Source organism: Dryobates pubescens, chromosome 12, assembly GCF_014839835.1.
Source record: "Dryobates pubescens isolate bDryPub1 chromosome 12, bDryPub1.pri, whole genome shotgun sequence".
Lineage (NCBI taxonomy): Eukaryota > Metazoa > Chordata > Aves > Piciformes > Picidae > Dryobates > Dryobates pubescens.
The window spans coordinates 17,493,894-17,504,824 of NC_071623.1; the positions used below are offsets into that span (position 1 = coordinate 17,493,894).

General features: G+C 42.6%; 1 protein-coding gene across 1 annotated transcript; it reads right to left on the reverse strand.

Annotated features, from left to right (window-relative positions):
• Window positions 1-709: 709 nt before the first annotated feature.
• NDUFV3 (NADH:ubiquinone oxidoreductase subunit V3) lies at window positions 710-9,506 on the reverse strand. The gene is made up of 4 exons (XM_054165876.1): window positions 9,404-9,506; window positions 9,054-9,144; window positions 4,702-5,667; window positions 710-1,230 (listed from the first exon to the last, which is right to left on the reverse strand). The coding sequence occupies exons 1-4, from the start codon at window positions 9,449-9,451 to the stop codon at window positions 1,064-1,066; spliced, it is 1,272 nt and encodes a 423-aa protein (XP_054021851.1). The 5' UTR covers window positions 9,452-9,506; the 3' UTR covers window positions 710-1,063.
• Window positions 9,507-10,931: the final 1,425 nt, after the last annotated feature.

Below are 10,931 nucleotides of genomic sequence, written 5' to 3' on the forward strand. Positions count from 1 at the left end.
CAAAACCCCCAAAATGAACAAAAAGCCAAAATGGAACTAAGCCCACAACAGCTGGTGGTCATCAAGGCAGTTTTCCCAGAGGGCAGCAGACTGTTACTAATAGGATGGAAACACAAAATTTACAGAGACCAACTGTAAATGCTGATAATGTATATTGAGAACTGCCTCATTTCTCACATTTTCTGCAGAGCAAGAGTGAAGCTGGACAGCAATTTGAACTTTTATTGCAGAAAAAAAGTAGTGGGAACTGAAACATAGTCCCACTGAACAATTAGTACCAGGAGCCGATTTTACCGTAATGCTATTTTCATTGCATTTAAAAATAACATTCAAGCAATTCTACCCCTAGAAGAATGTTATTTCTCAAGAGTTTAATCAATGTAGTATAGCTCATTAGGAACTGCTCACTGAGACTCTTACATCTTAAACTATTTCAAATTATTGCAGAAGCTGGATGTTAGAACCCCCAACAGAAGGTTAAAGAAAGTTGTATGTTTTCCCTTTAGAGAAGCAGGGTTTTGAGATGTTTCAATCACATTACCTAACTCTACCAACACAAAACACATACTCTTGCCACAGAAGACAAGTAGTGTTTCCAGCCAATAATTTTAACTTAAATGCAGAGTAAATATAACCTCTTCAGAGCTGGGAATATGTTTTTGTGCAAGGAGAACAGCCTGCTGCTGTGCCAGTGATAACACCACCTATTAATATCAGAGTGCACACTGACCATGGCACATGCACCGAGGCCATTAACGCTCTTTGGGATGGTTGGTTTTGAAAGTTTGGAGACACTGAAAAGTCAGGACTTCTTTAAACTATCACCAAGTAATATATACTGAGAAGTAGAAAACCTATTTTTATTGAGTGATGATTCATTTGCAGCTCATTCGTAACAATCAAGAAGGGAGGGACTCCAAGAAGAATTGCTCAAAAGTGCAAGCATAAGGTATTTGTGCACTTATTTATTGTCTGATTTATAATACAGATGAAGCTAGATAGAACAGTGCTAAATAGACCAATTTATCATTCTCCCTGGACATGTGTTTTAAATGCGGTTCTTTCAGTGCCTTGGTGATGGTCTTCCAGAAGATGGCTGAGGCTGCCTGTATTTTGAGAGAATAGCAATATAATCAGCAAAGGTATAAATGTTGTATTCATGGTGCTGAAGGTTCTTGTAGGTAGAATTATCAAATTCTTCTGGAGCAGGCTTGTCAGCTGCTGTGGTCTCTGTGAAAACAAATAGTAACTGGTGACTATGAAGAATATTGCCCTCTGATGTGGTATCCTAAATACTAAGCCACCTTTCATAAGCTGCCAAATCTCTCATTCAGCCAGCATAATTTAGTTTTTAAAAGTAAAATAAAAAAAATAGAAGAAAGAAAGAAAGAAAGAAAGAAAAAAAAATGTCAGCAACTATAGCAGAAGAGTAAAGTATACTAAGTTCTGCTGGTAGCTTGTCTGGTCCTAAAGCAGCATATTAGTATGCAGTAGTGGAACAGGAATCAGTACAAGTCATCTAGAACAGCACAGCTTTTAAAATCCAAACTACCACCTAATGCTGGGGGTGGACAGGGCAGAAGGTCTCATTTATATTTTGCAGACATATGTCTGCATTTCCTGGCTTTTTCATAGTTGCCTTGGTTTTCACTCCAGCCAGAACAGTAGGTGACATTCTTAGCAAGCCAGAAGAGGCCAAGGAGCAGTACAAATGATATATCACCATGTCAGACTATGAGATACAGCTATTAGAACTACTTTACAGATTGATTTTTTTGCATGGGGAGAAGTGATAGAATTATTGAGATCTCCACAGTTTAACTTCAAATGTGGTTATAGTGAACAGTAATATATCACAAGCCTTTGATCTAATTTTCCTTTCTTCCCAATATAATCTTCTAAACTTTGTATCAGCTCTGCTTTCTAAAAGAATAACCTAATAAATCTATTCAGAATCCCTTACTTCACGTTAAAGCCAACCTTAATTCTTGCACTTATAGAATATAATGCAAATTTAGGCAGTAACATTTACATAAAGGCTTCCTGTTACAGGATGATTTTAAAACCAAGGGCATTGCAAGAAATAAAACTTTACTCTCAATATTGATTCCTTTCCCCTCATATATCCAGAGTTTTAACAAAAGGAAAGACATAAGCATAAGCTAGTGAAAAGCTTTGTCTCAAATTTCTATGTAGTGGTTTAGGTTGGGCCATATTAAACTTCTTTTTGTAATGCAGTTGTCTACAATAAAAATAGGAGGACTCAAGCAACTGAAGACCAGGATTTCCCTTCAATTATGACACAATTATTACAGTGTAACACTAGCAGTTTAGGAGGCATATACCCCTGAAGTTTAAGCACCACTTGCTTATAAAACACAATGTATTAAGCCATGGTTTCAGCAAAACCACACGCAACCTATGAAAGGAAATATCCCTGTGCCTGCTACTCAGTTTCTACTGAGACAGACCATAGAAGGCAACACTACAGATATAAAAGCCAGATGATGCAGTCTTTGCTGCAAATAGCCCCAAGAACAAGCAAGTATAGGCAAGTATTCAACCTGCAAGAGACAGTTGTTTGAAGTTAGGAGACAGATGCTCAGGAAGAAAAAGCAGATGGAGTCTCTCTCACTTTTCCTGCCCAAATACTCTGTACTTGGCTTCTTGAAAGAAAAATTTCTTCCAAGTTCATTCTCCTTGTACTTCAGACTTCATCTCTGCTTGCTCCCTTGAAGAGCAAGCATTTCACAGGATATTCTTCCAAAATGAATCAGAGGTATATTTCTGAGTTACCATGCTACTTACTATTTTGCTACTTACTTAGCAGTTCAAGCCAGCAGTTTTAGCTAACTGCTTAACCTGCTTCCTGTGAAAAATGGATGGTATCACCTTAACATCCAGGTTTGTAATGGGAAAAAAATGTTTTTACACCTGTGCACCTCCAATGAACAGTTTGAGATGAGCAAAGGAACACAAGAAGTACAGAATACAGAAGGTATCATTAACTATGAACACTGAATGTGGAAAAGCAATAGCTGTCCTCAAAGAAGGCTTTGAAGGGAAGAACGAACAAGATAGGCCTGGAGATACCAGTAGAACACAGTGTACCTGGGTTTGACTCTTTGCTACCCTTTAGCACCGAAAGATACTACACCAGCAGTAAATGGGTATGAACTTGCCTGTACTAACCCTCTCTGGCAGCCACTGCAGCACAGCCATCCAGCACCTACCCAAGAGAAACCCTCCTGCTATCACAATCTTACCACCTCCACAGCACAAGACAAGCTCAACAGCAAAAGTGCCATTTTCAGTGAAGCTCAGCCCTATTTAGGAGAATTTTGCTGGTGTGGTTATGACAATGATAGGTCTGAGGCACAGTGGTATCACTGCCCCATGAATACAGATCTGCAGGCAAAGTCTGTCACATGGGCTTAACCTCATTCTGGATTTACATCAATAGAGAAGGCCATTTTACAGATCTTTGATGTGTCATCTTCACAGTATCACAGTATCACCAAGGTTGGAAGAGACCTCAAAGATCATCAAGTCCAACCTGTCACCACAGACCTCATTACTAGACCATGGCACCAAGTGCCTCTTGAACCCCTCCAAGGACGGCGACTCCACCACCTCCTTGGGCAGCCCATTCCAATGATGAATGACTCTCTCAGTGAAGAACTTTCTCCTCACCTCAAGCCTAAACCTCCCCTGGTGCAGCTTGAGACTGTGTCCTCTTGTTCTGGTGCTGGTTGCCTGAGAGAACTTGCTGTTCACCTGGACTGCTAGAGTCTCTTCTACAAGGGCATCACTTGAAGGATGATATCCAAGCAGCTTTATAATTATACTGGTTTAACTTCCAAGTAGGCAAATTCTTTAATTCAAAGCAGCAACCAGAAAGGGAGTCTTAAGAATGGTATACTGCCTAAGGTGAAAGGGAAGAATGGCAAGCCACCACAGATCATGACAGAAAGGCATTTGCTAATGAAATACACAGAATAAGATCAATAGGCAAGTTGACAGAACTGAATAAGAAGGGTAAGCTAGATGGGGAAGTATAGCTAAAGATGTGACTATATGATGCATGATGTTCTTTCCTAAAAAAAAAATAGTGGTCTCCTCCTCAACTTGCTACAAAAAATGGATTATAAGGTCAATTCTGTGCTACTTCAACACGACTAGCTTACAACCTACCAATCTCAGAATCGATACCTGTTTCTGGCATTAGCATATGATTTCATAAAGTCTACTGAAATCTCAAACACTGGAAGATTTTTTTTTTAAGGAAAGATAAAAAAAACACAACAAAACAAACTAAAAAGTCAGCAGGATTTAAGCAAAGAAGCAGATGGCATCAAATTTGGCTCAGGAAAAAGGCTGCTACCAAACCCTTCTGAGAAAAGAGAGAAAATAGTTTTGTCATATAACCCCCATGATTTTGCTCACAGTGGAAACAGCCTCATTTTCATTTTATAAGTAACTGGTTTATGAAACTGTAAACACAGTGAAATGAACACCACTTCCTTTCAAAGCATAACTGGAAATTGGCTGTTGCTGAGTGCTTATAACAATTAGCAATGAACAAGAATTTATCTTCCAGAAAGTCACTGCTACTGAGTTAGCTTCGGTATAAAGAGAACCCCTTAAAAAAAAAGCCTAGTCCAGATGAGTCAATACAGTTCAAACAATTTAAAGTTGTACCCTCTATTGTGCCTCTTTCTCCATCCTGGAGTTCTGCTTCTTGAATGGTCTCCTCCTTTGCTGCAGTGCCCACTACCAACACTGTGCTTTCAGAAGTCTCTTGTAGTTTAGGAGCAGCTGCTGCTTCTGCTTCTGCCTTCTGTGCCTCCTTCACCTTCTTTTCTTCTCCTCTGGATACTAGTTTTTGCTTTTTGTCTTCCTGAGTCACTGATGAAGCTTTCATCTGAATAGCTGATACTTGGGTTCCAATGGACTTTTCGTCTAAATAATCAGATTTGTAAGTGACGTTGCCCAGGTCTTTGCTTTCAACCACGCGTGGTTCTAAGACCAGCTTCTGCCGACCAGCTTCTTTAGGAGTTGATTTTACTTTGGGGTCTCTTGCTTTGGATTTTGGCATTTCATGGCTGACTGATGTTTTAGAAAATGTGACCTGCTTGACAGGAGACATACTAGTTTCTGTTTTGCGTGGGTTCTTCTTAGCTACGTATTCTTTCTGGGATTTCTGGGACAAGTTCTCTTTTGCTAGCATTGATGCCTTTATCGCTATGTTCTCAGAAAAGACAGAATCTTGTCTAGGAAACCTGGGTTTTGTTTTAATGGCAACTTCTGAATCATCACTTTCTTCCTCTGAATCTGAGCTAGAATCTGAATCTGAGCTGGATGAAGATGAAGTTTCTTCCTCAACTAACTCCTTCCTCAAGCCTCCTTCTGTTGCAGGTGAAGCGACGTTTTCCTCCTCAAGGGAAGAAACAGCTGTTCGCTGAGGAAATGCAACAATAGTTTTTCTTGACATGAACATCCTCAAATCTTCAGCAGAAGGCTTGGAAGCTTCCTCGAGGTTAGTACTAGATAGGCTCTCACCTTTGTTTGAAGATGCTAAGAGAGAGCTAGAAGACAACATTTTAGGGAATTCAACTGGTGCCTTGATGGCTAGCAGCTTGGTGCTTCCCTGTGGCGCCACTACATCTAGGAAACGGCATAAAGAGGATTATCATCATTATATCCCATACTGCTGTTAATTAGTGATCTTAGTCATACAATTTTAACTCTCTGAGATCATCTGGTACAAAAAGCAAACTCAAAGATGTTATTATACTAAACACAGGCATTATGAAGCATAAAGTTTTAAGACATTAAGTTAAATAGAGTTCTAGGTAGCACTTAACAGTTTTCACTGCTGCAGTGCTGAAACTCATGAGATGCCTTTTGCTGCTTGCTTTGCCAGACTCCTTGCAAGTGCTGCTTTTCTCAGTGCTTCACTGAAAATGGTTTACAGACACCTTTGTATCTCAGATGGACGTTAAGATAGCTTGTGAGCTGAGCTCTTCAAATATACTGCTACAGAGATATTTGTCTAAGAATAAGCCAGCAACACTGAAGAGATAATAAACAGATAAAGCAATAGCCAGCATGTTGTAATAGTTATTTTAAAGCAGTAGGGAGGGAGTGACTTCCAAGAGACATACTAGCAAAGTAAGAGATACCTAAGGCTATACGTTAAAGTATTACTTGTTCACATGTCCATGTGAACTGCCAACTGAATTGTGTCTAATGCAGTTTAGCATCATTTTCCCAAGACCTTTTCTCCTCCAGTCCCCACTGTGTCCACTCCTTTTTATTTTATTTATTTTGTTTGTTTGAGACCTCTTCACAAGTCTTGGAAGATCTCTGACTGCCTTTATTTCTTCTCCCTCGTGGTTACTTTCATTAAGCTAAAGAGAAGAGGCCAACAGTTGAAGAGAAAAGAGCAACTTTCTGTCTCTTTCAGAGTGTACCAAATACCCCTTGGATGCTTGTGCCAACTACACCCTCAAGAGGCTGATCCACAACCAACACTGCTGTGGTTACAGAACACAGGAAGACAAAGAGGACTGGAAGCAGACTGGGATGGTCTGTTAAGAACATAGACCATTGCTGAAATTTTTTATAGCAAAGCCAGCTCCATTATGAGTTCCACGACTTCCAACCAGCAGCATAATACAACAGATTTCCAGTCTATTGTGCAGATTTATTTACAGTTTGGAAACCCAGATCTACCTTACAAGACCATAAACTGGATGCAATTTTCCCCCTTACTAGTATTTTACAGTGAATACCTTATGTGATCCAAGGAGTCACTACAATTAGTTGTGAATAGGAGCAAGCCTTTAGCAATGCCCAAATGAAAACATCACAGAAGAAATATGAAACCAAGTGGCACATGAAATTAAATGCAAAGTAATTAAGAAAGAATTTATCATATAGGTAATACTTTTGAATAATTTCAGAGTGACACTTCTTTCTGCCACATGGAAAGTTCAGGGCAGGGAGGGACAACAGAAGGAAGTAGGAGGATGAGCAGCCACCTTTGAAAGAAGCTTGACTCTTTCCACAGTCTAATACAGCCAAAGAGCAGCCTGGAGACACTAATAGGCGAGGAGACATCACTCAGGATTGAAGAGCTCTTCAAAGCATAGAGGAAGGTCAAACTAACAGGGAATGCCCAAAGGGATGACAGACAAGTGAAAGCTGAGCAAAAGGTGAAGAAGTATTAATGTTAAGACATATTGAGAAACCTAGAAGGCAGGTAATATTCAACTTGACCAGGAACAGTAGGTGTTGATGGAAAACTACTTCAGACAGTAATACTTGGATATGTGAAGATGCTATGCCTTTCAGCTTTTAATCAGAAAGTCTAACACAACTGGTACAGCTCTTTAGTTAGGGGACTTCAAACTTTGTACCACCTGATCAGCATTTGCATTCCTTTGCCAAAACAGTACATCCAAACCAGTAACAGGACTATTATTCCCAGATTCTATTTTACTTATCCTTGTAACATCAGTATCATTACTGGAACGTGTTTAGGACATGTTTGCAATTCAGAAAGCTGGCATACAGAAATTACAGGTGTATTCCCCATCACTAACTTTGTAAGTAAACATGATTGTTTTATCAAAGCAGAGAAAATTTGCACACCCTGTTCCAGCTAGAATCTGAAAAAGACAGCTGCATCCTACACACCTTAACCTTAACCATTTGCAGGGTGAGCAGGTGGCTGGAAGACGTGGCCTAAGTGGTCTCCTGACACCTTCTGAAATCAGAGCTGCAGGACAATGAATCTAGGAACTGGTGCTAAAGCACATCTCAAATGTGCTTAAAATAATGAAGAAAATTTATAATAAAAAGTGATTTATTGTTCAATCAAGCTTACAGCAGTCTATGCAGCAAAGGTTGCCTTAATGGAATAACCAAACTTTTTTTTCTTAGCATTTAAGAATCTAACATTAGAAGCCAGGTGACTGCATTCAAATACTTATTCAGTGATCTTTTCAACAACTTTCAAAACCTCTTATCACTTCAACACATGGAGCTTTGCTGTTTAAGTACCTGGATCTCTAGTTTGGGATGGGAATCCTACTCAGTGAATCAGTGAGTCTCTATTTACTAACAGTAGTTTGCATAAGATATCCTCCTTTGAAATCTGCATTCATGGTTTGACTTTGGACAGGAACAGAAAGTGTTCAGATATTTCTGAGTGTTCAATGTACTGGAGCAGCCAAACCCAGGTCCAGCCTATGGGGCAAGAAGCTTTACAACTGTATTTAACACCAACAGGGCCGTGGTAATTTTTTGCATCCTCTCAGTACTGCTGTCTGGAGCAGATATTATGTCTTGCAAGTCTTTCTCTCCTTCTGTAAAACGGGATGCTTTTTGACCCCCATAATCCAAACATTTCAAAAGATAAGGGAGAATATATCAATTTCAAAACCAGACTATTCGACTCATTAAAAAAAACTAACTCACTACCCTCATTTCCATCAATTTTCAGGCAACTTGCAAAGCTTCTTTATATTAAGACAAATGCAATTATAGCTCTCTAAGTCTGCTAAAGCATCACAGCAGCTAATATGTTAAGGTGAAGGTTAAGAAGGAAGAAGTGTCAATCTTGTAGCATGGCTTATGAATATATTCTATGTAGCCCCATTCAGATCTTTACTTTTATTGTTTTTACTACACAGCACAATTGAACAGAAATCCTCATTTACATCGTGACGAACTTTCATTTACTTGTCTTGCACAGCAGTTGTTCAGAATCGTGGTCACAGGCTCTTACTGCCTTTTTAACAGCAGACAGAGGGACCTGAACCTTCAGACGGGTGCTCACCAGTCTGACAGGCAGATTAACCTTTACGGTTTGGGCACCAGCAAGGGGTGCAGAAATCTCCCATGGATGGCAGCTGCAAGGGAAGAAGGTTAGCTACCTTGACGGTTTAGCACCGAAAAGAAAGAGGAACGCTCCTACGAGCAGCTGCCGGAGCACTTGCTTTTATTTACACGCCCCGCCACTCACAACAAAACAAACATCTTACTCGCTGGCGGCGTCCCGGAGCCTGCCGGCCTGGTGCAGAGCGCCGCGGAGGGGGCCGCCCCTCCCAGCCCTCGGGCCTCCAGCCGCAACACCTGCAAGGCACCATATAAAAGAAATGAACGAGGTGGCACAGGAAGTCCCGGGGAAATCCCTGAAGCGAGCGGTGACCCCACCATCTCCCCGGGCAAGCGCCGCACATGCGCACCTCTCCTCTCCTCTCCTGGGCCCGTTGCGCAGGTACCGGCGACTCGGGAGAAGGGTGACCGGCCGCGTACCTGCCTCCGAGAGGAGCCGAGCAACTCTCCCCTGCCCCTCTCCCCAACCCAGAACGGTGCCCATTCTGCCCCATACCTTGCGGGTGGCCGCCCGGCCGCAGCCCAGCAGCGAGGGAGCAGCCATCTTGACGTGGGTCCCGACCGCGCTCCGCGAGTGCCGGCTCCCTCCGACAGGGCGGAGCCTGCGCGACGAGGCTCTGCCCCCGCCCCGCTGCCGCTGGGGCTACGCGGGGCTGCGGCGGTGTCGGGCGGCGGCGGCGGGTTGTGCGCAGCTGTTGATGTGTCTGGGGGTAGGAACGGTCTGCAGAGGCATCTGGACAGGCTGGATCGATGGGCTGTAGCCATTTGCATGAGGTTCAACAAGGCCAAATGCCGAGTCCTGCACTTGGGTCACAACAACCCCATGCTGCTTGGGGCACAGTGGCTGGAAATTTGCCTCACAGAAAATAACTGGGGGATGCTGGCTGACAGCCTTCTAAACATCACCCAGCACTGTGCTTAGATGGCCAGGGCGGCCAGCACTACCCTGGCCTGTAACATGACTAGTGTGGCCAGCAGGAATAGGGAAGTAATAATCCTGTACTCAGCTCTGGTGAGCCTGCGCCACCAATACTGAACTATGTTTAGTTTTGGGCAGTGAGGTGCTGGAGCATGTCCAAAGAAGAGCAATGAAGCTTATAGAGGATCTAGAGCACAAATCTTAGCAGCAACAGAAGGATTTGGATTTGTTTAGCCTGGAGAAAAGGGGGCAAAGGGGAGACCACCTTGTTCTCTACAACTACCTGAAAGGTGTCCGGGGTTAACATAACCCATGCTAACAAGCCACCCTCTCCCCATATGGGGGAAAAACCTCTGGGCTGAGAAGGAATCTAAGGAGATAGGCTAAGGTAATTGTGCATTGCACTATTTACAGAAAAGTGCAGCAAAATGCAGAAGCAGCAGCACAAGCCAGTGACCTCACCACCACCACCTTGACTCACAGCCCACCCAGCAGAAAGGACCAACACCCCAGAACTGGACATCGGAAGCAGCAGCTGGAACAGGAAGCCTCTGAACTTCAAGCCCCACGATACTTTTCTCCAGCCAGCACTTTCATTTTGAGGCTGGTGTGACTGCAGCATGGTATACCAGAATCAACTCAACCTATGACAGGAGGTTGTAGAGAAATGTGTGTCACTTGTCTTCTCCCAAGTGAAAAATGACAGGGCAAGAGAAAATGGCCTCAAGTTGTGCCAGGGTGGTTTAGGGTGGACATTAGGAAAAATTTCTTCACCAAAAGGGTTGTCAAGCACTGGATCAGGCAGCCCAGTATCATAGAATCATAGAATGGTATGGGCTGGAAAGGACCTCCAAAGGTCATCTAGTTCAACCCCTTCTGCAGTAAATCAAGTATAGGGCTGCTCAGAGCCCTGACGAGCCTCACTTTGTCTCCAGTGATGGGTCCCCAACCACCTCCCCGAGCAACCTGTGCCAGTGTTCCACTACCCTCAGTAGAGTCATCTTCCCCGGAGGTATTTAGAAGACGTGTAGAAGTGGTGCTGAGCGACATGGTTTACTACTGGACTTAGCTGTGTGAGGTTAATGGTCAGGCTCAGTGATCTTAA